This window comes from Mus pahari, chromosome 3 (genome assembly GCF_900095145.1).
Source record: "Mus pahari chromosome 3, PAHARI_EIJ_v1.1, whole genome shotgun sequence".
In the NCBI taxonomy this organism is placed as follows: Eukaryota; Metazoa; Chordata; class Mammalia; order Rodentia; family Muridae; genus Mus; species Mus pahari.
The window spans coordinates 153,165,053-153,191,986 of NC_034592.1; the positions used below are offsets into that span (position 1 = coordinate 153,165,053).

General features: G+C 46.9%; 1 protein-coding gene across 1 annotated transcript in view; it reads left to right on the forward strand.

The window, feature by feature from the left end:
- Positions 1-26,934, forward strand: part of Dok5 (docking protein 5) — a 151,578-nt gene that overhangs the window by 109,645 nt on the left and 14,999 nt on the right. Inside the window, exon 6 of the mRNA XM_021193671.2 lies at positions 695-830. Within this exon, the coding sequence (XP_021049330.1) occupies positions 695-830 (136 nt within the window). The remainder of the gene's footprint in view (positions 1-694; positions 831-26,934) is intronic.

The following is a 26,934-nucleotide window of genomic DNA, read 5'->3' on the forward strand; positions in this document are numbered from 1 at the left end:
TTCAGCATGCTGGCCAGAAGCTGGACCATAATTTGATCTGGGGCTTTGGAAATGAAAGAATCCTTAAGGCTTTTGTCTGCAGGGGAGCTTAGAACAGTAGGGAAGGGTGACGGAACCCCCTCTTTCCCCTGGAAGTTATAATCCACATGACGATTTTCTGCTGACAGACTGCCCCTGGAGCAGGAGGAGGGACCAGTGCCACAGGGTCTCCTTTGGAGTAGAAAGGAGAAATATAGCATTATTACTGAGAATGGAGAAGTAGTACTTACCTTCTACCTCAGTTTAAAAAGAAAACAAAACAAAACAAAACCCCACCCCACCACCACCAATCAGTACACATCAGCTGGGAGTGTTGACTCCCTGCCCACTGTTACAATAATTAATTAGACATTGACTGTTTTGGTCTAGTTAATTTTATTTAGTAAATGTGCACATGAGCTATAATCATATTAAGAGCAAATGATCTTGGTACAATGCCAAGTCTGTTGGCATCCCCTTAATTCCAGCACTCGGGAGGCAAACATACAGAGCTGTTGCAGGTTCGAAGTCAAGGTGGTCTATATAGAGTTCTAGACCAGCAAGAGCTACACAGCAAGACCCTGTGGTCAAAAGTAAACGAGCAAGAAGAGCTCAGTGTGTCGGCCAGCCTTCTGAAAGCCGGGTTTCCAGAAATGTCTCGGTTTTGTCTTTACAGGATGTGCGAGACTGGTGAAGGGTTATTTATTTTTCAAACACGAGACGGCGAGGCCATCTACCAGAAGGTCCACTCTGCTGCCTTGGCCATAGCTGAGCAGCATGAACGGCTGCTGCAGAGCGTGAAAAATTCAATGGTATGTCCGGAATGTCTTCTTTCTGTCCAGCGTGCATCGCTACCGAGTGTACTCTGGGAATTTACACGCTGAACAACAGGGCCTGCTTTACACACACAATCGGTTTGCTTCTTTACTTACCACCGTAAGGGGTGTGGGTTGAACGCTAGCCTAAGAATCCCCAGTGTGACTAACTGGTAACCCATGCATACATGAATTCATCTGCGTTGTCTTTAATGATTGCGTGTGGATGCTTGCACGTGTTGTGCACGGCCTGGAGGAGGCCCAGCGACAGCTGTGTTTTCGATTTCAAACAAGTGGGTTTATTAAGCGGGTAGCAAGCATTTGTAAGGAAAAACCAAACAGGGAGTAGCAGAGAGAGGCAGCAGAGAGGTGGCAAAATATCGTGTCAGGTGCTTATGACATCACCAGAGAAGCCCAGGGCAGCCTGACTGGGAGCGATCGAGGGAGGGAGGCATCATCAAACCTCAGCTTACATAGTCCTTACGTCGTCCTCGTCGTCGTCATCACACAATAGAAACCACCTGGGAACTCCTATTTGGGGCGTCCAGCTGAGATTTTTCTCTCAATGGTTGAACATGTGACTTTGTTTCTGCTCCTACCTCGGGCATTTTTAAATCCCGGGATAAACAGTAGTGATGTCTGTTGGGAATGGTTTAACCTAGCCATTCTCAAGATTGTATTATACCCTGACCCATTTGCTACTTCTCTCTCCCCATAAGAGAGTCGGGGGGGGGGTCACTGGACAGGGTGTTTTAGAGGACACTTTGAGATAAACGTGTTTAGGACTGAAAAGGAGGGGACTTTTCAGTAAACTTAAACAACAGGTGACAGCGCACCAACATTAACGTTGACACGAGGATCTGTCAACATCCATAGACTCAACTCCGCGGCTTGCAGGCCTCCACACGTGTACGCCGCATGTCTTTATCAGAGGTTATTATTCCCAGGGCCAATGAATGTTCTAGAAAGTACAAATGACAGATGGCTAGGGGAAACTGGGGAGAAATGTTCCAGGCTTTGATGAAGGCTTTGAGTCTGTGTGTGATAGCATTCAGGGGGCGACTGTGGGGATGGATTGCCGTTCAGCTGCAAATGCTCTCTGAGCCAGAGAAACCCTGAGATAGCACACATAGCCATTCATCTGTTATTGTTTGAAGATGCCATGACACACGCACGCACACACACACACACACACACACCACGTGTATGTATGTTTGGAAACCCTCCCCCTTTTTTTGCCTTGCATGCTGCTGAGGGCTCTAACCAGAAGAGGCTATTATAATTCTTCAGTATCTTCTAGAAAGAGAAGAAAGATTTCTAGAACTCTTTAAGGGATTTGTCTTGTCTGGGCCTTTTAAGACAAAGCCCCAGGTTCCAGCATTCACCATTTAGACCAGTCAGGCCTTGAACTCAGAGAGATCTGCTCAACTTTGCCTTCCGAGTGCTGGGATTAAAGGTGTTCATCACCAAGCGTAGCTCTTAATTGTGTGAGTGGTGTGTGTGTGTGTGTGTGTGTGTGTGTGTGTGTGTATGTATGCATGTGAATACAAGCATGTGAACACTGCAGTTACCCACGGATGCCAGGAGAGGGCGTCAGATACCCTGGAGCTGGAGTTATAGACAATTGTCAGTAGCCCAACCTAGGTGCTGGGTGAGAGCAACTGAGTTCCAGTCCCCTGCAAGAGCCATACACCCTCTTAACTGATGAGCCATCTCTCCAGACTCAAATAGCAAATCTTTAAAAAGAAATACAAAGGATTTAAAAAATGCCTTGGAGACAATAAAAACAAAAAGAGCTCCTTTGGATTCTAAGATTTGGGGGGGAGGAGGGTTGATTATGATTTGAAACTGTGTGTAACGTTTGCTTTTTTGTGGAGAAGGCAGGCTTCATCGGGTCAGAGCTCACTGCCGAAAGTGGTAAGAGAACCAGGGAAGAGTCGAGTCTGCTGGACCAAGAGTCTGTGATCGTAGTTGCATTTCAGAGGCAGTTGGGGTGGTGCAAGCTTGAGGCCTGATGGGAAGTAAGAGGGTGGGAGACACACTTCATGTGGGAGATGATTTGCCAGACATTTGTTTAAACATTATTCTTGTGTAGCCATGAGGATGTTTCTGGATGAGACAGTATTTTAATATTTTTTAAAATTTCTATTTCATGTCCATTGGTGTTTTGCCTGTGTGTCTGCCTGTCGGATCTCCCATCCAAGTAAACCAGGCCCGACCCTGCTTAGCTTCCGAGATCAGACGAGATCGGGCGTGTTCAGGGTGGTATGGCCGTAGACTGCGTGTCAGATCTCCTACAGCTGGAATTACAGACAACTGTGGGCCACCATGTGGGTGCTGGGAATTGAACCCCAGTCCTTTGAAAAAGCAGCCACTTCTCTTAATCACTGAGCCATCTCTCCAGCCTTGTATTTTAATATTTTAATTGGTCATTTGAGGAAACAAATTTGCCTTCTGGGGTGTCAGAGAGCTTCACTCCACTGGTTGGAGGGGGGCCTCAGTAGCCTAAAAGTGGAATGAACTCACTCTCTTTGCTGACGGTCTGGAGCTGGGACATTGGTCTCTTGTCTTCACACCCAGACTTGCATTGACGGCGTGAATGCTTGTGGTCTCAGGCCTTCCCATCATAGCTGAGATCCCTTCACCTTCATAATGACACAAACCACTGTCATATTTCTCTCTCCATCTTTCTCTCTCGCTCTCTCCCTCCCTTTCCACCCACTGATCCTTCTCCACTCTCCAGTTAATTTAACTACCACCGAGTCCACACAACTCATGCAGACTCAGGCTGTCACACCTAATGCAGACTCGGGCCATCACTGTCCCTTGTGCTGATGGCTGCCTGGCTGCCTTGTAGCCAAACCTAGTTCCAAAACCAGTGTGGTGTCTTTGCAGCTTTGTGGAATGCATCAAAGTTCTAGGTTTTTCTAAACTCCAGTTTTCTGCTTCACCAAGTGAAAAAAACAGTAAAAAGCTAGCTAGGTTTACAGGAGATGAGCTTGTAACACATTTGACATAGGCCACTGCTGAGCAGATCCATCCATTCAGTTCAGGCCGATCTCAACACCTATATCCTATGTCATTCATCTGTCTGTCTGTCTGATAGGATTGAGGAGGAGTAGACCATGATGCAATATGCTTGTTTAGATCACAGACCACTGTCGGGCGCTATGAGAAGAGCCATGTTTACCACAAAATCCACACAATACTGAAGAGCTTCTGACAAAGGAACATGGAGCAGACACAGCATGTCCTCTTGCTTCTGTCATATAGCAAGATACCCACTGTCAACTTTTGAGTATGGCACTTCTGGTGTTTTAACCTGTAGGCATTTAACAAGCAGAACTGTGTCAGACACATGACTTATAGATAGCGTTTAGTAAGCAGACCACCTTGAATGTTGGTCCTCCCCTTTCACCTTGTTGGTGAATGCATACTTCAGGATATGTGACCTATAAGCTTCTGGGCTGTCTTCTGTCCTTACCTCCACATCCCTGTAAGAATACTGGGGATGACACGCTGCTGCTACTGCACACGGCTTTGCGTGGAGTCTGGGGATTCGAACTCAAGTTCTTATGCAATTTCTATAACAAGTGCTGGCTGAGCCATCCCTCCAAACCACAGCTAACATTTTGATAAAAGTCTTACATGACATTCATGTATTCATATAGCAAGCATCTGCTGCATGGTCATTTAGTTCTATACTATATAACGGTTTTTTTTTTTTTTTAGTAAATACATATATATTTACTATATGTAGCTATTCCATTAACTTTTAAAGGTATGCTTAAGGGGCTGGACATACGGCTTGACAGTTAAGAGCACCAACCGCTCTTCCAGAGAACCTGGTTTCCATCCCCAGCACCCGCAGTGTGGTCACAACCATCTGTAACTCCAATTCCGGGGATTCGATGTCATCTTCTGGACTCTGTGGGCACCAGGAATGCTCATGGTTTACAGGCACACGCGCAGGTGAAAACCTTGTTACGCAGGAGACAAAAGAAGAAAACTTAAAGCCGTGGTACAGCGCAGTGCTCAATCTGTTGGCACAGACAACCGCTTAGCGTCGACTCTTAGCGTTCAAACATTCAACCAAAGACTGAATGCTTTGAAAGATTTGATTTTCTTTCCCCAGATAACCTCCCAACAAAACTTTCTTTTGGCACACACAGACTCACGGTACCTCTCTTTGTCCTTATGCTTTCTATGGGTGGCAGTAAGCATAATTCAGCGGGCGGCAGAAGGATAAATGACAGGGAGAGACAGAGTGGCAGGGTGTGTGTTGCCCTGGCCTGACAGTGGGGATCGGGGGGGGGCCCTCCTGACTTACCTGCTTTCCCATTAGATGCTTGTGGGGTCCTAAGGAAGTTTTGGTGGGATCACCTTATTTGAAAACCCTCATTAGCACGAATCAGTTCTGGAAAGGCGGATGGGGCTCTGTGCGGACGGGGCTGTGCGCATGCTTTCCCATTTTTTTTCTGCCTCCTCATTATTTCCGAAAAAATTAATCGGGGGTATGAGTAATTTATTCAATCATCCCTCTGAAAATTTAACTAGAAAATAATGTCACTTGCCTTTAATTTGCTGCGCGCTCTGCGAGTTCCAGGAGGGACGAGCGGCTTTTAGGCGGGCGCATCCTGTTTCAGATGAAATGAGAAAGGCATCCAAATGGGATCTGAGGGATGTGGCAGTTAAGCCGGGGATTGTGGGAAGCCAAACATTAGTGTATTTTAATCAGAGCCCAATTAGGGGAGCCAAGATACCCCGTGATACAGGGGAACGGAGGTGAACGAACCTGTCCCGGGGTTAGTGTTTTGGTTTCCTGTGCCTAAGGTTGAAGTCATAGGGAGTCCAACTCTATTCTTGCTTAGCGATGACCTTTGCCCTCCTGCGGGCCTGCTTCTGAAGTAGCCAATCTTGTAACTGGTAGAGGTGGTGACAGTCCTCCCTGGCCTTAGCCTCTTTGTTAGGAAATCTAAGCTCCCTGAACACTGGTTGCTGCTCTAAAGCCCCAGCAACTGCATCCACAATGGAGCCAGCAGGGGACCGCTCTGGCCAGAGACTATAGCCTTGGATGAGTCATCTCAGTGGCCCTGAATCCCAGAGTCTATCAAGATGAAGCTGTGGGTTGGAACAATTATTAAAGCAGGCTTACATGGCACTCTCTGATTTATGAGGAACGGTGAAAAGGTCAGGCCACACTGACCACACTGCTCAATGGGGCAAACCCTGGAAATGCTCAGTCAAGCCCGCCCTCTGCAGATGGTCCTTCTGCCTTCTGAAGTGCCCCCTGCTTTCTAGGTTGTCACACTCAGCCAGGAGACTTCCTGTCCACACTGTGGTCAGGTGCTCTCTAATCTGGATTAGTAAGTGAGTGGTTTTCTCTCGCTACCTGGCAGGATAGCAGCACTCAGGAGTCACAAAGCTGCACACACGCCTGTTCCTTGGGAGTGCTGGGCCCAGGGCACACACAGAAGTCTGTTTGACTGGGTCTGGGCTTCGGGCTTAGCCTAGTGAGATCCCTCTGCCTCTGTTTCTCCGCAAACTGTTGTATGTTGTCAGTTAGTCATTTGGAGGTGAGAAGGGGAAAGGGTGGCTCCCAGGATCGCCACTGGGAGGAACACACTGGGGGATGTTGTCTCCTGTAGGTGTAAAATTTGGAGCCTCAGTCCCTTACCAGTGAGACAATGACAGTTCTTTGTCACCTGGGTCTCTACCATGCAGTTCATCAAATTCAGCAATAGAGTGTTCTTTCGAGGTAGACATCACAATCCACTGGGGACAATGGTGGCAATACCACCCCGTTTTCCTGACACACTCTATCCCAGATCCCATCCCCTACCCACAGTCATGAAGAGATCGACTCTACGAGGGTACGGACCTCAGGAACAGGAGACAGCAAGGCCACCTTAGTGTCTGCCTCTTACTCTACTATTACATGATTTGACTCTCCTTTCTTCTCATTCTGTGTGCTGCTAGTAATGCCACACATTTCGTGAGGACCTGCTTGGTTGTCTGCTCATTAGTGACATCCTTCCTGCCATTTATCCGGCCTCCTGAGACAAGCCAGGGACGGTACCTGGATTTTCTCTGAGTAACGCAATCATTCATTCCTTCCTTTCAATCCCTTCTTCATTCATAAATGTTTATTGAGGACCTACTAGGTTGTATGATGTCATACAGATTTTGATGTTAGACAGACAGTGTGTCCCAAGGTCCCTTGGGCCCTACAGTGGAAGGGACGGCTTCATCCACAGTTCTGACCTGGAAGAACTAGATCACCACCTCGTGCTGAACACATGAGAAGAGCCATGTTCAAACCAACCAGCATCGGAGGCTTGATGTTATTAGAGCCAGGGATTCTGGGTAGTTTTGTCTGGTCCCAACTCCTGCACGCTTCTCTATGCTGTCTTGAAGTATTAAAGCTCTGTCTGGTCAGTGTTTTCACATCTAAATATCCCTCAGTATCAGAGCACCTCCCCCAAACAACAGCTCACACACATAAAAAATTAATACATAAGAAGAGGTCTGGGAGACGGACCCGTCTGCAAAGGCTAGACTTGCAAGCTTGAGGACCCGAGGTCTGTCTCCAGAACCACATTCAAAAACCACAGTGTGCTGGCACAAGCCTGGAATCCCTGCTGGGGAGGCAGACAGGTGGAGCCTAAGCCATGCTGGCCAGCCAGCCTCGCATAATTAGCAAGGCCCAGACCAGTGAAAGAATGAATCCTAAAAAAAGAATGGTGGACAGTGCCGGAGAATGTCTTCTAACCCCCACACTCATGTGCATGCATGCACATCTGCACACTCACCCACAAACCCTTACACACATGACTACACACTCACCCAAGAACCTTACACACATGACTACAGGTGCGCACATATAAACGGAGTTAAGTTTGGAGTATGTTTTTAGGAGTTCTGATACCATGGGCCGTATAATTTCTTTCCTGTCCTCACGTTTTCGAATCCAGTGCATCATTGTGTGTGACTCGGCTGGCAGCTGCCTTGGCGGGGAAGCAGCAGGGAGCCCCAGGGACAACTGGGGACCTCCCTGCCCCGCGGCAGTTCGCTATTTTTGCTGCCTCTAAGAACTGTGCTAAAGTCTAATTTTGGAATGAGGAGTGGCAGCCTGTGGGACGCTCTTCATGCCAGAAGGAGACTGGTCATTCCAGAATTTCCTTCAAGACCTGAGTCCCAGGATGGAAGTGGTCTGCCACTTAGCAGAGCCTTTTAGGGACCTCAGAGAGGACTCAGTTGAGGGCAGCATTAAGTCCCTATGGTGGTTTCTTCTACATAAGCCGAATCCTGATGATACACAGGCTTGAGCTAGAAACTGGAAACGTTTCTTCTTCTTCTTTCTCCTCCTCCTCCTCCTCCTCCTCCTCCTCCTCCTCTTCCTCTTCTTCTTCTTGTTTAATGGATCGATTTATGGCCAAATGGAATTTCCAGATAATTCTTTTTTTAATGAATTTGTAGAATTTGTAGAACTTAAGTGATTTCTTTCATAACTCTAGAAACCAAATCAATTTATATTTAGTATAATTGTAAAAGCATTTTGACATACATAATATGCATATATATATGCAGGGACGAGGCAGCTTTAAAAACTCATGAAATCATCGTGGTCTGCATTCCAGACACTGAAGTAGGTGTTGAGGCGTAGGGTGTGTGTGTATGTGTGTGTGTGTGTGTGTGTGTGTGTGTGTGTGTGTGTGTGTGCTCGCGCGCGCGCGAGCGCATGAGCCTTTCTCACACTCTATGCCATGTTCCTGCCTTGCCCTCCCCTTCCCAGATTAGATATACCTCTGTTATTTATGGATTCTGGTTAACTGTGTTAACTTTAACACACTGCCTAAAGCAATTATCACCTTTTTTCTTTCCTCTTCCAAATTAAAATCTTTTTATATCCTGACATACTAATTATACAAGAAACTGTTTAGAATTTCCGCCAACTACCTGCATGCAGAGCAGTGTGATAGATATGTCTTAAGGAGAGCAGACCATAAAACTTAAAAAAAAAAAACAAAAAACCTTCTGCATCTCTATACGGATGTGCTGGCTTGAGTGTGTGACTCTGTACTGTGGAGGCTGATGAAAGAGGCTCAGGAGTCGAGGTCAGCCTGGGGCTACCTCATGAGTTCAAAACCAGTCTAAGGTACATAGTGAGAGTGCTTCAAGAAACAGAAATGTTCCACATCTTAGAGAAGGAGCCTGGACAGTAAACTGTGAAAAGCACGCGAGCCCGGGCTGCAGGAGAGAGCGCTCCTAAGATCATCAGGTGAGCCAGCGGGAAGTGCTCCTCTGTGGCTTCTGCCTTGTTTCCCTCAACACTGGGCCATGACCTGGAAGAACAAGCCAAACAGAGTTCTTTTATCAAAGCAACAGAAAGGCAATGGAAATGCTGTTTATAAAAGACTGAGAGAAGCCGGGTGTGGTGGTGCACGCCTTTAATCCCAGCACTTGGGAGGCAGAGGCGGGTGGATTTCTGAGTTCGAGGCCAGCCTGGTCTACAGAGTGAGTTCCAGGACAGCCAGGGCTATACAGAGAAACCCTGTCTTGAAAAACCAAAAAAAAAAAAAAAAAAAAAAAAGACTGAGGGAAATTGTCAGGGGAGCGCAGTACTCTGCAAAGGCTGAGAGTATCTTCCTGGAGCAAGCTATGCATGAGTTGAGTTTTAAGAGGTACACGTGTTAGCTTCACGCCTTGTCTGTGGGTGGGAAGGATAGTGAACGTGACATTTGTTGAGAATTTACTGTGTGGGAGGAACTGTTCTGAGAATTAGACATCTATTAATGTTTGATCTTCAGCATAGCCACAGATATGGGTAGTGTCATCCACTGTTAGGCCTCAGGGGGGCTGAAGTGTAGACACACATTGGGAGTGATGGAGTTGTCATTTAAAATAGTGACCATGATTTTCAAAGTGCTCGTGAGGCCCTGTTGTGTGTATACGCTGCTAAAGTTAAAAAAAAAAAAAAAATCAACATCAAGACACACAAGTTCACACAAACTCCTTAGAGATTAGTAGTAGAAATGTGGAATTACCTCATGTTTAAAAATAAACATTTAAGGGGCTGTAAAGATAGTTAAGAACACTGCTGCTCTTGGAGAAGACCTGGGCTCAGTCCTCAGCTCCACGTGGTAGCTCACAACCTTCTGTAACTCTAGTTCCAAGGGATCCGGTGCCCTCTTCTGGCCTCTGTGGGTACTGCACACACAGTGTCCATATACACATGCGGGCAAAAGCTCAAACATTTAAGACAGAGCAGTTTGTTAATTCAGATAAGAGAGATGCTGATGGAACTTAGGATCCTTACTTAAACTTGCTTTGACTCTTGTCGGAGATACAGCCTGCCTTGTGGGAGCTCTTCCTTTTCAGTCCTCATAACATCCTAAGGAGCACACACAGTGGAGTGCTTTAATTGGATGTTCCATTGCTTCAAAATATCTAGCTCACCGCTGCACTTCTCTAGCAAAGAAACACTGTTACCAGTGGAATGTGGCTTTGTAGACCCAAAACTGACTCTCAGTGCTCCAGGATCGAGCAGGTGCCCTCTCGGAAACCTAGGGGTGATAGGACAAACCCCAGGGCATATCCTCAACTCTTGTGCTTTGAGCTTGCTCACTTGAGAGCAGAGACCTGTGGGTGCATCGGGTAGACCACGTAGACACATGACCAGTATTATGGCTTTTCTAATCTCAGTCACGGTCAAGCTCGAGATGGGAATGGTAGTGAGGACATAGTAAAGATTAATCCAACAATGAGGAGACACCAACAATAAAGACTTCTTTGCAAACCTCTCTAGAGGTCCAGATCATCAGTCAATATCTCAGGTTTCAAGGGTCGTAAATTAATTCTCTAGCTGCTGTCTCTCTGCACGGCCCCTCTTTCCCCCTTTTCACTTCATTCTAAATTAAATTAATTAATTTATCACATTTGGGGAATGTACTTGCCACCGAATTCCTGTGGAGGTCAAGTTACAGGAGTTGGTTTTCTTCCCTTACTGATTGGATCCCAGGGAACAGACTCTGGTCAGCAGGTCTTGCAGCAAGCTCCTTTACCCGCTGCCCCATCTAGTTGTCCCCTTTAACGTGGAATGTGCAGAATCTATTCTTAGGATACTGGAGTTTCTCTTGCAGGCTATAAATAGATCCCTGACCTGACTCCAGCTCTGAACCATAGTTCTTGGGCATTAAATACAAATGTACTTAGTTAATAATCCTTCCTCCCCAACCCATGTTTTTTCCCGTAAATCCCAGCACTTGGGAGGCAGAGGCAGGCGGATTTCTGAGTTCAAGGCCAGCCTAGTCTACAGAGTGAGTTCCAGGACAGCCAGGGCTACACAGAGAAACCCTGTCTCGAAAAAAAAAAAAAAACAAAAAAAACAAAAACAAAAACAACAACAACAACAACAACAACAAAATGTACCAAAGGCAAAAGCATACAACTCAAGCACCCATTAGTTAAATCTGAGGCTCTGAAGAAGTTAATCAGAATTCATCACTTTAGAGACACCAAAGGCATCACTTTAGGGATATCATTCAGAAGAGGTTCTCGCCTATGGACTTTCTGGTGGGAAAAGGCTTCATCTTGTATAGCTTTGGGCCATGGCCAGCAGCTGATTGCAAGAACACTGTGGGCGGGGCCTTTGGAGTTAGAGCTGTGATGGTTGTCATCAGATATTAAGGTTTTGGGGTGATCCAGTTCAGGGCGTCTGCAGAACTGGAAATTGGCCACTTAATGGGTTTCTAGCCAAGTATTTACCAATCTGTCCAAGCATGAAATGCAAGTTCTGCTCCACTATGTCGCCATCCTGGAAGGTGAAATGTTATCTTCTGGCTTCAGTACAGGAGTCGAGAAAACACTGATTGATGTCCCAAGTGACAGGCCAGGGACAGGGTTAAGATGACTGAAGACCATACAGAGTTTTTGTGAGCTGGCATATACAAGCCAGCTATTGTTTGGTTTGCCGGCTATTGGCTAATAGGTTTTTGTTTGTTTGTTTGTTTGTTTTTTAATTAGGATTGTTTCTAGTGTTTATACTGGTGAAATCCACAAGAAACAGAGATGGCTACATTTTACAAAGTAGGAGCAGCTGATGAATAAGAGGCCTGCCTGAGCTGAGACTTAACAGTGTCTGTAAATGTCATTGAGATGGTGAATAATCATCAGCTTTTCACTATTCCTATTATTTATTATCGCTTCAATAACCTGGACCATGTAAGCAACATGCATGGCTCCTCATTCAAATGTACAACCCTTTGTTTAGGGGACACAATTGTGGTGTGTGTGTGTGTGTGTGTGTGTGTGTGCATGTGTGTGAACAGTAGTTCAATGAAGGACTACAGTCAGCTGGACACTCTTCTTTGGGAGAGAAAATGGGGCTTTTGTAGCTTTTGACTCATAACAGCACTGTATGATCAGCTTCTAAAGGCTTTGTTGGGTCTGATCAAAATGCTGACTGCAGACATTGTTTTATAAAGTGGAAATACTTTTGAGAGTTGACTCCATCGAGAAAAGGGTTGGGGTGGTGGTGGAGAGATAGTTCAATGGTAAGGAGCACTTGTTCTTCCAGAGGACTTGAGTTCAATTCCCGGAATTCACATGGTGGTTCACAGCCATCTATACTTAGAGAATCTGAGGCCCTCTTCTGACTTCCACAGGCACGAGGGACACATGTGGTGTACAGACACACATGCAAGCAAAATATTCACACGTATAATAGAAATAAATGTTTAAAATATATTTGAAAAGAGGCGGGCTAGGCAGAGGAGGTTGCCCAACCGGTGAGGAACTACATGAGCTTGAGGAGTACACTTCAGAAGGCCAGAACCCGTGTGAAAGCCAGATGGGCACGGCGGCCTGCCTGTGAGCTCGGTGCACAGCACGTAGAGAAGAGGATCCAAGGCTCATGCTGACCTGTCTTTCTGGACTACAGAATTGTCAAGCTCTACGTTCTCTGAAAGACTCTGTCTTAATATCTAGGGTGGTCAAGGGAGCCACTCTGTGTCTACTGTGGGCTTCCACATGCAGGTGCACATACATACATACATACATACATACATACATACATACATACATGGCCACACACATGAGAACATGCATGCACATATGCAAATAGAAGAATAAAGTTAGCTGGGTATTGAATAGTCTCAAAATGAAAATGAAGGGCCTTGTGAATAAGGTCTTAGGATTTTCAAGATGGTGGCATCTGAGCAACAAATCTAGCCTGGAGCCCTATGCTTTGTGTGTGTACAACATCAACTCCAATGGAAAGTGCTCCCCATGCAATACAATGTATGTAACTAAGATACAGGGAGACAGACTGTAATGTGTAGTTACACTAAGCTATGGGTTCTCTTTGAGTAGCTATTTTATTCAAAAGGGGACAATTCAGAATAACTGGAGTCAATGTTGGCTGTCAACATTTGTGGTTCAAGGTGTAGCCAGGGGGAGAGGGTCCTGGGACACTAGCATCCTACAATGCCCTGGACTGAGAGTAGCCTGGTCCAAGAGCCCAAGGTTGGCACCACAGTTAAGAAACCAGGACCTGAAGATAGTTCGCATCCAAGGGGCTCAGCATCTGATGGAGCAGTGCATCTGAAATAGAGCGCCATTTTTACCCTATATGATTGGCCCATTGCTGGCTTCTCCAATGTCACATATAGATAATGGTTAGGGTGCCCCCGTGCATGGCTGCGTAGGTCACGTGACCTGATATGTGTAACACACTGGCAGGAGATTCCGCAAATGTACTCTATTCTACAGACTCTTTTTCTTACACAAACTGGTGGGAGCTGGGCCAGGGAACAGGTACACTGCTTGAAGCTCTGGGGCTGCTGGACAGAAACAGGCAACACGGGGAATGTGGCTGGAGAGCCATGTGATTTGTTCTTTGACGGAGGTGGCAGTCTATCAAAGGGTAGAAAGAACATGCTTTCATCAGACAAAGAGGTCATGGTTGTGGGGTAGAAGCGGGGAGGGGCTCCTAACAGGGACTCTACAGATTTGCACGCTTCTACCTGCTTTGCATAGCAAAATGCAACCAAGTGGCGTACAACCGCAGAGTACCCATCTGCTGCAGGCAACCCCGAGGCCAGCCACAGGGTTCGCTCCACGCTGAGCTTAGCCCCAGAGTGAAGATATGAAACCGAGTTACCTCTTCTTTGCTGGGATGTGTTTTGGATATCTGCGTCTACCGAATGTGGTCCCAGACTGGAAAGAGAAGGTTGGAGTGATTGTGTGCGTGTGTGTAAAGGCCGGGGGGCCAAGCTTGGGTGCCATTGCTCACAAGCTGCCATCTTGTTTTCTGAATCAGTCTCTTCGCTAGCTCATGGATTTCGTGGGCTGGCAACCTCCTGATCCACTGGTCTCTGCCACCCTAGCTCTAGGACTTTTGCTTTATGCATCAACTATTAAGAGTTTATCTTATTTTTAAAGTGTGGGGTGTGTGTATATGCACCGTGTCCTCTCTCTCTTTCCCTCCCTCTCCCCCTCCCTCCCTCTCCCTCTCTCTACCTCCCCTTCTCTCCCTCTTTCACTCCCTCCCACTCATTCTCTCTCTCCGAGTGTGTTTGTGTGTACGTGTGTTGTGTGTGTGATCAAATGTGTGCAGGTGTTCCCCAGGGATCAGAGGAGGGCATTGGATCCCCAGAAGGTGGGGATCTAGGCAGCTGTGAGCCACCTGAGAACTGAATTTGGGTCCTCTCCAAGGGCGGGCCCTGCTTTTATCCTTCCGGCCCTCATATATACCTGAACATTAGATGTCTACTCTTGGAAAGGTGGCAGGTCCACACCCACAAACCTCTGATTGTCAGGGTCACGGCTGCACTTGTCTGTGTAGGCACAAGGCTCAAAGGTTTGTAGGATGGGCAAAATATTACATTAGAAACAGAAAACCAAAGCAAACCAAACCTGACAGTGACAGAAAAAGCCAATACCAAACTCATTACCCTGCCCCCACCCACAATGCCCACACCAGGGTCAGGCTCCAAGCAGCTCTGCTTTAAAAGGCATGGAATGTCCGGTCCCTAATGATGCCTCCTGCAAAGGGCAGGTGGGGAGTTTCTCCTGTGAGAAGACATACATGCGGTTACACAAAACGAAGGGAGCAATGGCTTTGTTTTATGCCTGCAGTTGAGGACTCATATGGCTCTGAATAACTTGATGTGAATCACTTTCATTCCCCATGAAAATAACCATTGGAGTGCATCTGGTGCACGGCAGAGAGCTACACTTCGCAGTTTGGCCCCAAATGGTGGATTCTGCAAGCAGTCTGCTTGTCAAAGCTGTGAGCCACAATGGGGGCTTTGTCCCAGCCAATTTCCTGCTCACCAAGTCTTGTGTTGTTTGCAGGATTTTTCTTAGCAGGAAAGAAATCAGTCTCCCTCCCTCCCTTCCTTCTTCTTTCCTCCCTCCTTCCTTCCTGCTATTCTTACTTCCTCCCTCCCTTCTTCCCTTCCTTCCTTCTTCCCTTCCTCCCTCCTTCCTTCCCTCCCTCTCTCCCTCCTTTCTTCCCTCCCTCCCCTTCCTCCCTCTTTCCCTCCTTTCCTTCCTTCTTCTTCCTTTCCTTCCTCCCTCCCCTCCTCCCTCTTTTCCTTCCTTCCTTCCTTCCTTCCTTCCTTCCTTCCTTCCTCCTTTTCTCTCTTTCCTTCCCTTCCCACCTTTCTTTTCTTCTTTCTCCCATCTCCTTTCTTTTCTGAGCATGAGTGTAGACCTTCATGGGCACATGTATTCACGTGTCTGGGCAGCATGTGTGTGAGCGTATGGCTGGAGGCCAGCTGTCAATCTTGAATACCTTTCCTTAGGCACTATTTACCTTGGTTGCTTTTGCTATTGCTTTGTTTGAGCCCGGGTTTCTTCACTGGCCTTGGAGCTCAGTGTGCAAACGATAGTGCAAATGATAGAACAGTTCCCTTCAGATGATGGAAGAGGTCACATTTGATCAGTTCATGGAGCATTAAGATCTACTTACTCTGTGATTAGTACCTACTGTGTGCCTGGCATCCTGAAAGGCACTAGGTGTAAAAGCATGCTGGAGATCTTTGCTCTCAGGAAAGAGAGTGTGCTCCGAGGGAACATACCCTCCTTTGTAGACAAAGCAGTGCCAGTGTGGAGACAGACCATGGCGTGGCCAAAGCTGGCCTTGCAACGGCCTCTTGGACATAGAGGAAGAGAGAGATGCTCTTTGTTCCCAGGTAGGGCCTGCATGGAGCGTACAAATGCGCGCAGTAAGTAGATAAGGAACTGCAGAGTTCACGCGTGCAGACCGGAGCTGTGCACAGACCATGCAGTTGGATGGTTTCGTTCTATAGAGTGCTCATTCAAGCCAGAGAAAGCAGCTCCAGCCGGCTCTCTGCTCTGAGCCCCCAAGCTTCCTCTCTTTCTCTGTTTTCACAACTATCTTGGATCTAGGCACTGGATTTTAAATCCCATTTAGTTGATTTTTACATAAACACATGCATGTGACATTTAACTAACTGCAAAATTATGACCTTATACATGCTTAATCCTGCCTTCCGTTCTTCCTGTTGTTTGTGCGGATCTCATTTCCCACACTCTTTCTTGATCAGAAACTCCTAAACTTGGTGTAGCCTGGCTTGGTGGCACAGGACTGTAGTCTCACCTACTTGGGGAACTGAGGCAGGAGGATTATACTTTCAAGGACTGGATGGGTTAGAGGGAATTCAAGTTTAACTAGGGTGATATGCTAAGATTCTGACACAAAATTAAAGTTCAAAGAAGCTGGGGGTGTGGTTCATCAGGAGAGCAGGTGAACAGACTGTGGGGGTCAAACCCAGAACCACATGAAGGAAAGGAAGGAAGGAAGGAAACAACCCACATGTACCCCATTTTCATGTGTACCCACACAATCCCACTCAGAATCTCTGTGTGTACACACACACTCAGATACACACACACAGATACACACACAGAGATACACACACTCAGATACACACAGAGATACACACATACACATACACACATGCGTGCGCGCACACATACAGGAGTGGGTTTTTAGGGATCATTGTCAGCTTTATAAAATCAGCATCATGTGACTTATATGTTAGCTGTAGATTTCTGCACTTAACAAAACGTAGACAGTGGAAAACAGATGTAAGTCACACAGTAGAGTTCAAATTCAGGTGTCTCTGCTGAGGCTCAGGGTCAAAACTTAGAGTGCAAGCGTATTTATCAATAAGGTTTTATTGCAGCATGGTTATGCTTACATTCGTTTATATGCCTTTGTAGTTGTTGCCTATAGAAACAGCGGAGTTGTGTAGCTGGGGCTTGGGACTGTATTGTCTGGAAATCCATTTGCTGCCTGGTCCATTGTGAGCCTTGGTGTCTAAATGATATTCCATGGTCAGGGTGATAACAAGTTTATTAAACCTATCAATCGGAATATAGGAATACTTTCCCCACTGCTTAAGGTCTACAACATATTTCTGCATATACATTCTTATCTACTGTTAGGTTTATGGGTGTGGGGTCAACTACCTACCTTCCAGTGGCCACACCCTTTAAAAAAATGGCTTCCCCTCCCCCAGTAACTATCAACTGCCAGCAATTCCTCAACTAGGAATGGAGCGTGTGAGCACCAGCCACATCCATGCTGGGATGTTGATTGGCTTAATCTTGTGCAGGCAACAGGGCTGCTGTGAATTCATGGTTGCAGTGGCCGTGCCATGTCCAGATAATGTGAGTTAATCTCTGCAGCGAACGAACGTGTTAGGAAGGCGGCACTCTCTGGCACTTTCTGATCCACCAGCTCACTCGTTCTTCCTACCCCCTCTTCCACGGTGTTTCCTGAACCTGGGGGAGGTGGATACATTGTCTCATTCAGGGCTAGACACTCACAGATCCTTTATTTCCAGCACTTTGACTAGTCACGAGTCTGCACTAACTGCTGCCCACTGCAGAAAAGAAGTCTGTGACCCAAACCGAGAACAGCGCCACCCTCTGGATATAAACACAAAGATTTCAAAGGCTTCTTAACAATAGCTCCATCTAACAATTTACAATTTTTTGCTTGGCATTTGAGACAGGCTTTTGCTGGGAGGCTCTGGATGGCTTCGAACCTGAGATTCTGCCTCGGCTTCCCAAAGGCAGGGATTAGTGGTGTGTGCTCATGGCAAGTGGTGCTTTCTGTCCTGTGGATGACACCGGTTGCATTTCATAGAGGACACTGCTGAGGCACAGTGGCTCCTGACTCCTAAGACAGGGACACCGTGCCTTGCATTTTCGATCCGTGTCACCGGAGAAGGGGGAACACTTTGGGGCAGACTCCTCCAAGTTCAGCAGAGAAGGAGCGTGAACCTCTGTGTGCTGTGGTGTGGTGAACTTTTGGTGGTACCAGGGCTGAGCGTCAGGAAGGTGCTGTGGCTCTCAGTGATGCTGTCTGTCAAGACTTCACTGCCAGGGTTGGTGTTCACAGCAAATCCCTGGGTCCTGCTCGCCGTGTTTCAGCAGGTGAGGGAAGGGCATTGCCTTGAACAGCTCACTGTGTTTCTGAGCAAGTGCCTTCATGATAGCATTGAGATCTCCATTTCTAGAGGTCTCCAGTGCAGGAAGCATGGGCTGAGAACTGGACTCAGTGAGTGGTGGGTGAGTTCAAGGACCTGCCTCCTTGGCCCTGGATGACAGGAAGAGGACAGAGTGTGCCCTTAAGAATGGTGACTGTCGGGCTGGTGAGATGGCTCAGTGAGTAAGAGCACCCGACTGTTCTTCCGAAGGTCCCGAGTTCAAATCCCAGCAACCACATGGTGGCTCACAACCACCCGTAACAAGACCTGACACCCTCTTCTGGAGTGTCTGAAGACAGCTACAGTGTACTTACATATAATAAATAAATAAATCTTAAAAAAAAACCTGCAAAAAAAAAAAAAAAAAAATTAAAAAAAAAAACCGAAAAAAAAAAAAAAAAAAAAAAGAATGGTGATTGTCTCCAATGCAAAGAACAGACTGGGAGCTACAGGAAGCTTGGGCTTCATGCTTAAATACATTTTACAGGGACAGAAACTCTGCAGCAAGGCACAAGGTTCCATATGTGTACACATCATCGCTTGGGAAGCAGAGTGTCAACTTGGGCACAGTTTCCTACGTGGCTAAATACAGTGGCATGAGCCGCCTTTACTTTACCAGCATATGGACCGACCGTGAACCGTAGATGTTAATGTCTTGTGTGTTTAGGTCATCGAGAGTAGGTTGTGAGTTCTCTCCCTCGGAAACACCAGATAATGCCACTTCTGCTTAATGCCAGGCCAGCAGAGGGAGGAGAGTGCTCAAAAGCTGGTAGGCTGGTCTCTGTAGCCCTTGGTAACCACTGGCACCACCCCCACCCCGCCCCCACCCCACCCCCACCAAACACCACGTGGTTGCCCCACAAAGATCACAGGAAAGTTGTTTAGCATTATCTGTGGCTCCAGAGAATTGGTTGCTGTCACTTAGGCCAATGATTAGCATTTTAAGTAGTTCGCATTGATTGAAAGGATCTGCTCTTCAAGGGGGAGGAGCCTGCAGGAATGCAGCAAGGGTATTTCTCTTAATCCCTAAGGCCTGACCAGGGCGTCTACAAGATGTGTTAGTGGGAAGCTTCTGGGACGTCGGATAACCCTGGGATGTGCATATCTGTTGGGGTGGCCCACATTTTGCAGGTACTCAAGCGTACACTTGGTTTTCGATGCCTTTAAAAGAAAATTCCTCGGGTAAGACTCTCCTTGTTCTTGTTTAAGCTTGACCATCTGGTCTGGAGTCTGTAGAAATAAACATGACATTTAAGATCTGGTTCAAACCCTGTTCCCCATCTCGAGATAAGTGAGCAGTCCTTTCAATTTAGAGCCTTGAGGGTACGTTTGGATCCTCTGACTTGAGATGATTACCTTCCGATCCTCCGAGAGCTTTTTCTAAAGTCCTTTTCACTTCTGGTTTTCTTTGGAGGAAAGTGGAGGGCTGGGACTGGAGATGGGATGGGTGGGAGGTTGTCACACCACCATGCTCTGTGGCATGCATGTCCCTTTAAGTCCTTTCCTGGGTGCATGGCTACCCACCCCACCTTCCTGTTCCTGGGAGGGAGACATACCCACCCAGTCCTCAGTGGTTATTCGGAGTTGCCAAGAGTTCTTTCAGTCAATGAACAGGGTGGCATATGAAGGGGAACGGATGGGACTTATTATGAAACACATTCAATTGAATGTGGCATAGGATGCAAATAGTGCCAAAGAATTCGCCCTTCCAATTCCAGTTTATCTCCTTGAACCTCTCCCAAATGCAGTTATCCCCCACACCCTGTTGCCGTTATGTTTCTTAATAACTTAATTCATCCCACAAGTATGAGAATGTCCCCATACTTCTAGGGGTACATTCCAAGATTCCAAGACCCCTGAGAGATGTCTGGTGTCATTGCCAGTGACTAACCCACTCTCTCTGTGCATATATATATATATATATATGCACATATATTATATATTATATAATATATAAAATGTAGAATATATTATAATAATATATGTTAAGGGAAGATTGTAGTAATGAGCACATATTTAGGAAGCACAGACTGTGGCTAGATGGTATTTAAATGCATTCCAGTGACAAACTGTCACTTGGAGCCTGCCTAGGAAATTGCTACTCTTTGCCTTTAAATTTATTTTCTATGATTTCTCAAAGACTGGACTCTTTTCTTCCTGGCAATTACAGTTTAGTCTGTTGCACAACAACCTGAAGGTGAGAGTTCTTTAAAAACAAAAATGAATTCACCAACTCGCTGGTTCTGTGATATCGCAGCAACATTTAAAAGTAATTTTCGAGTCAGTTGAAAACCATTTTAATGTGCAAATTAAAATTAAAATTTAAAAACCCATTTGAAAATTGGCCGTTGGAGCAGCCGTCTCTATATTGGCTCTCTGGATGAAAATTGGGGTCACCAAGAAGAGGGTCTCAGAAAGGAGAGTGCGTCACCTTAAAATGCAGAATCTCTCACCTGCTAAATAAAACATGGCCAGAAAACAAGCAATGTAACTTACTGTGCAGGGTGCGGGCTGTGACACCATGAAGCACAACAGGTCCAAAGGTGTTAGGGCGTGCCTATGCTGATGCATATTTTATTTTATTTTTTTATTTTATTTTATTTTTAACCATATGTGTGCATGCGTGTCTCTGTGTCGGTGTGCACACGCACTTGTAGGAGACCAGAAGAGGGCACTGGAATTATAGGCAGTTGTGGGCAGCTCAGTGGTAGGTGCTGGGGATTGGAATGCAAGTCCTCTTCAAGAGCAGGATGCACTCTTTTTATTTGTTGAGATTTTATTTTATATGTATATGAGGGTTTGCCTGGATGTACATATGTACATCATGTGTGTGCAGTGATCAGAGAGGCCAGATGAGGATGTTACACCCCCTGGGGCTGGAGTCAGACAACTGTGAGTTGCCATGTGGGTGCTTGGGAATTGAACTCAGATCCTCCGGGAGATCAGCCAGTGCTCTTAACCACTGGGCCATCTCTTTAGCTCCGATATATGCACTTTTTAAAACAGATAGACAAGAAATTAAAAAATAAATAAATAAAAATAAAAACAGACAAGAAATATACCAGCATGTTCACGGGCTTTATCTGTCGCTCTTTGTGGTTGTTGGGAACTGATTTAGGATCTGCCGTAGATATACTCCTGTACGTCCTAAACACAACAAAATATATCAATTGTGTGAGAGAGCACAATATATTACAAGTCTTCGGAGCAGGTCATAAATATCACAAATATTGGAGTACTTTCCCCTTCTTGCTGCCAGGTAAAATATTTTCAGATCTGTAGACTGCTTTGCCTTTGAGTGGATCAAAGGCCTGGGCAGGAATGGAATCTGAGCATACTGCAACTTCTGCAGCTGATTCCTGTGTCTGTGACTGCTCTGTAAGTACACTGAACGCTTCAGAAACGTTTCGTTCCATCTGTTCTAGTCGTTTATTTAGCATGTGTCTGTCTGTTGCTGTGATTAAATACTGACCAAAAGTAATAGGGGAAGAAAGGATTTATTTCCTTTACTGGTTATAATCCATCACTGAGGGACACTCAGGGCGGGAACCTGGAGGCCCTAATTGAAGAAGAGACCATAAAGGGGTGTGGCATGCTAGCTTGTCCCTGGCTTGGGCTCAGCTACCTTGTTTGTTTGTTTGTTTGTTTGTTTGTTTTGTTTTTTTTCAAGACAGGGTTTCTCTGTGTAGCTCTGGCTGTCCTGGAACTCACTTTGTAGACCAGGCTGGCCTTGAACTCAGAAATCCACCTGCCTCTGCCTCCTGAGCGCTGGGATTAAAGGCGTGCGCCACCACGCCCGGGTCAGCTACCTTTCTTATACAGCTCAGGCCGCCTGCCTGGGGACTGTACCCACACTAGGCTCTGTCGGTCAGCAATCTGAAAACGCTCTACAGCCTAATTTGATGGCAGTGACACTCCAGGAGTGTCAATCTGAAAACAAAACAGCCAGGGCATGAGGCAGGGAGTTGGAGGGCGAAGGGGGGGGGGGGGGGATTTAATTGTGTCACAGGCAGGAAAATGGAAGGAAATTGGAGATGCTAGTGGCCAGGATGGGGAATGCCAAGAGACAGCTAAACATGGGGTAGGGGGAGAAAGGGCAAGAGCGGAGCTGTTCTATCTCTCCCTCTCCTTCCCTCTCTCCCCTCCTCTCGGTCTCTCTCTCTCTCTCAGACTGTTGTCTCATCTGACTTAACTTTGCTATAGTTTATGCTTAAAACATCCTGGAAATTTGATATAAACACACATGCATGCACACATGTACACATATGCATGCACACACACATTCACACATATGCACAGGCATACACGTATATTACACATCTGCACACACACATCTGTAAACATATGTGCACACATACATACACATGCCTTTGCACACATATATACACACATACACACATGTACGCACATGCATGCACATATACACGTGTGTACAAACCCACACACATGCACTGACATACACACATATCTGAACACACATGTGAACCTGCACACATGCATGTACACTCATGTACACATATACACACATGCACACACACACATGTACGCACACAATTGAGGACGTTATTGGAGTTATATAGGCTTAGCTGGGGATGTAGCTCAGTTGGTAGAGTTCCTATGGAGCATGAAGGAAACCATGGGCTTGATCTCCAGCATCATACAAATCAGGTGTGGTAGCACATGCCAGTAATCGGCACTCAGGAGGCAGAGGCAAGAGGAGCAGAAATTCAAGGCCACCCTTGACTATGCAGTGCACTTGAAGCCACAAGAGACCCTGTCTTAAAGAAGGAAGGTAGCAAGGGAGCAGGGGAGGGAGGGAGGCATGAAGGAAGGAAAAGAAGAATGAAAGAAAGAAAGGGGGAGGGAAATAATTACATAAGCTTGGTAGAAAATACACAGAGGGACAGGGATGGCCTCTGACGCATGTGACCCACTGTCCAACAGTATCCTGGAGCCACCCACCCTCTCAGGACTAGGACGAATGGATGAACAAGGACAGTATTGTTTGCACATGGTCATTGTGGGAGACCTCCCTGAGTTACTTCTGGCCAAGGCCAGGGAAAGTCAGTTCGCCTGAGAAGGGTGATTTCAGGACTTTGAGTCAAAAGGATTTGCGGACGGACTGACGCATGCTTGCTTCCGAGTAGGTGCAGACCAGGGTCACATGGCCTGTGTCCTGGGACTGGCTGCAGTGGGCAGAATTCTACCCAGCTATGTGGTTCCTTTTCTCCACACAGCTCCACTGCAGATGCAGATGGGCTTCTGGAGCAGGTCGGTGTTGGGGATTAGAGCCAGGCCCCTGCCGCTGTGCACTCCTCGGCTTAGATTCTTGATAGGCACAGGGAATATGTTGCTGTCAGACTTCAGGAGTTCAGTGTCCACCACAGACTTCGGCAGGTTTGGGAGGTTCACCCGCTGTTACCTCACAGCTCCTGTAGGGCCCAATAGCTTGGTCATTAGAATTTTTTCTCTCCCAAGATGGTCAGCAAGATTTTCTTACTAGAGGAAGGGACCTTAGCAGACAGCTTCGCTGCAAGTGTTGGGAGGGCTACTAAAGGACTTGCTCTGACCAATGGCCACTCACTTCGTAGGCTCTGACCAATGGCCACTCACCTCGCAGGCTCTGACCAATGGCCATCCAGGGAAGGCGTGTCTAATCTAGAGCCTGAAGGTTGCTTACAGCCAATGATAGTTACGCAGTAAACATCCGTACGCTTTATGAGATTGCATTTCTACGTTTTTGAGGGGGTAACTTGACGGTGAAATTCCCAAGCATGAACTTTGCGAATGACAGTTCCATGTCGTAATGTCAAATGTTTGGAATGTGCCTGGGCTTTAACTTTCTCTGATAACACTTGACCGGAAGCCAAGCATTAACCCACAATCGTATGCTTTCTGAGACCCAGCCTGTCTAACTGTCTCATAGGTACAGTTAGATAATTTTGTAGCTTCGATGACGACTTCCATGAGTTAGGACCACACTGTATCATCCTTGCTTATAGAGTACAGGCACATACCTCTTTAAGCTATGTACTTAATGGTTTTATATCTAGAACTACGAGGCTGCAATTAAGTGCAGAACATTTTCACTATCTGCCAAGAAAACCCTGTCTCCTCTGCATATTGGGGACATCCGCTTCCCCCAGGGATTCACCTCTCCTGAGAATTTCATATAAATGGAAATATATGGCTATGATGTTATTTAGAGTGGCTTCCTTCCCCAAGTGCAATTATTTCAGGCTCATACATGTGAGCACATGCGTCAGATCTGCTTTTGCTTTTTTATGACAATCTGATTTATTCTTTAAAGTTTGTTTATTTTATGTGTACGAGTGTTTTGCCTGCCTATATGTCTAGGCACTTGTGTGCATGCGTTCCCCCATGGAGAACGGTAGAGGGTGCCATATTGCTTGGAAGTAGATTCACAGATTCTTGTGGGCTGCCATGTGGTTGCTGTGAACGGGACTCCTCGGGTCCTCTGTAGGAGCAACCAGTGCTTTTAAACTCTGAGATGTATCCCCAGCCTCTACTGATACTTTTGTTAATGTGTTTATGGTTCATTGACTGCTCTTCACAACCCTGGGAAGAGAGACTTGGAAGAACCAACAACTCTTTCAGCATGGTGCTTCTAGTCCATTTGAGGTGAGGCCCCATGGGTCGTACAGGTTGGTTGACTGCCTTGTGTACTTCACGGCACTGTACAGCATCAGGAGTCTCTTAGCCTGGCTTAGAAAAAGCCCTGTGTGTGTCCCTATGGCCGGGGTGGGCGAAGGGTTAACAAGGAATTTGGGGTCTTCAGGAGGCAGCTGAGCACCTGAGGGGCACTAGCAAATGATGAAATGATCAGAGTAAGAACCCAGGTCTGAGGTGAGGTAGCCTTGCCTAACCCTGTCAGGAGAAGTGGAGCGGTGTAACCTGAGCGGATTTCAGGGCAGTGGGAGGGAAGGGTGAAGGGGTGGGGGAGATGGGGGGAGGAGGGGGTGTGGAAGGGGTGGGGGAGATGGGGGAGTGATCAGGTGGCTGAGAAATGGAGAGGCCTCAGGTGAGCAGAATGGAGAGCAGAAGTGCAATGGCATCCAGTCATGGTTGGAAGTGGCTATACTGAGAGGTGAAGGCTGTGTTGAGACCTGGGACTAGCGTGTAGGAGAGAAGGGACCACCACCTCCAAGCAGCCAGTCTGGTTGCTTGTCAACACTTGGTTCTTAATTCTTCCAACTTGGATGCTTAGTGACTCACTGTACTGACAGGAGAGAGAGAGAGAGAGAGAGAGAGAGAGAGAGAGAGAGAGAGAGAGAGAGAGAGAGANCCAACTTGGATGCTTAGTGACTCACTGTACTGACCACACACAGAGAGAGAGAGAGAGAGAGAGAGAGAGAGAGAGAGAGAGAGAGAGAGAGAAGGCAGAAGAGGAGAGAGAGGGAGAGGGAGGAAGAGGGGAGGGGGGAGGGGGAGAGCATAAAAGCCAGGATTCCCTTGTGGCCTTTGTTTCTTGTAGAGCAGAACAGAGTGTGTGTTGGGAGAGATGGGACATGACTGCATGGGTCAGGTGGAATATGCAGCCTGTCCCTCCGCCTCCACACTGTGTCTCCCTTCCCACAGAGCTCAGGTGCACTGGGTGAGTTAGAGGAAGATCCATTGTAGCATTGAAGCCTGAAAGCTTTGCACGGGACTTTTCTCTGAAGAAGGGAGGTCAGATGTGATATAGACAAAACCCTGTGCAGCTGCTTCAGACAGTAGTTCTCCGCTGAGCAAAGCACCCAGGGCCACCCTGGTAAGGAATGTCCCTGCAGCCAGCAATCCTGCTGGTGCTGACACACGTTCACTGGTGCCTGACTCTTGAAAATATCACTTCTGTCCTTATCGCCTGGACCTCTTCAGGCCAGCTGAGGAGGCTACTGTTATTTACCAACTCAACAGAGTCTAGAGTCACCTGGGGGGTGGGCCTCTGGTCATGTCTATGGAAGATCATCTGAGGCGAGAAGGGCTCCCCACTGTGGGCGGCACCATTCCCCTGGCCGAGGATCCTGGAGAGTCTGAAAGGGAAACTGTGCCTGGCTGCAGCAGCAACCACCCCTCTGTTTTCCCGACTGTGGATTTAATGTGACAAGCCGTGTCAAGCCTCCACCTCCCTGGTTTCCCCACCTTCTTGACGTGAACCCTGAACTGTGAGGAAAAAAAAACGAACACTTTCTCCCTTAAGCTGTGTTTGTCAGGGTATTTCTACCACGGCAACAGGAAAAGAAACTAAGAGCCAGCGTTTCCAAACGAGATGTTTTCCCTACATGTTCTCTAGTCCCTTATAAACCTGGTCCAGACCTCATGACTTCCCAAGCTGGGCCATAGGGTGATGGTGACTCTGTCTGCACATGAGCACATGGTTCTGGTTCTCACAACCGTTCCCTAACCTGATGGTTCCACACTTTTGTGAATGGGGAAGTCTTCCAGGAATGTGGCTGTCCCATCACAGCAGAAATCCCAGGGGACCTTCCAGGGACACGGCTGTCCCATCGCAGCAGAAATCCCCACTTTTTTTGCAAGGCTCAAGGTGATTATTTTCCCAGTGTGCAAGGATC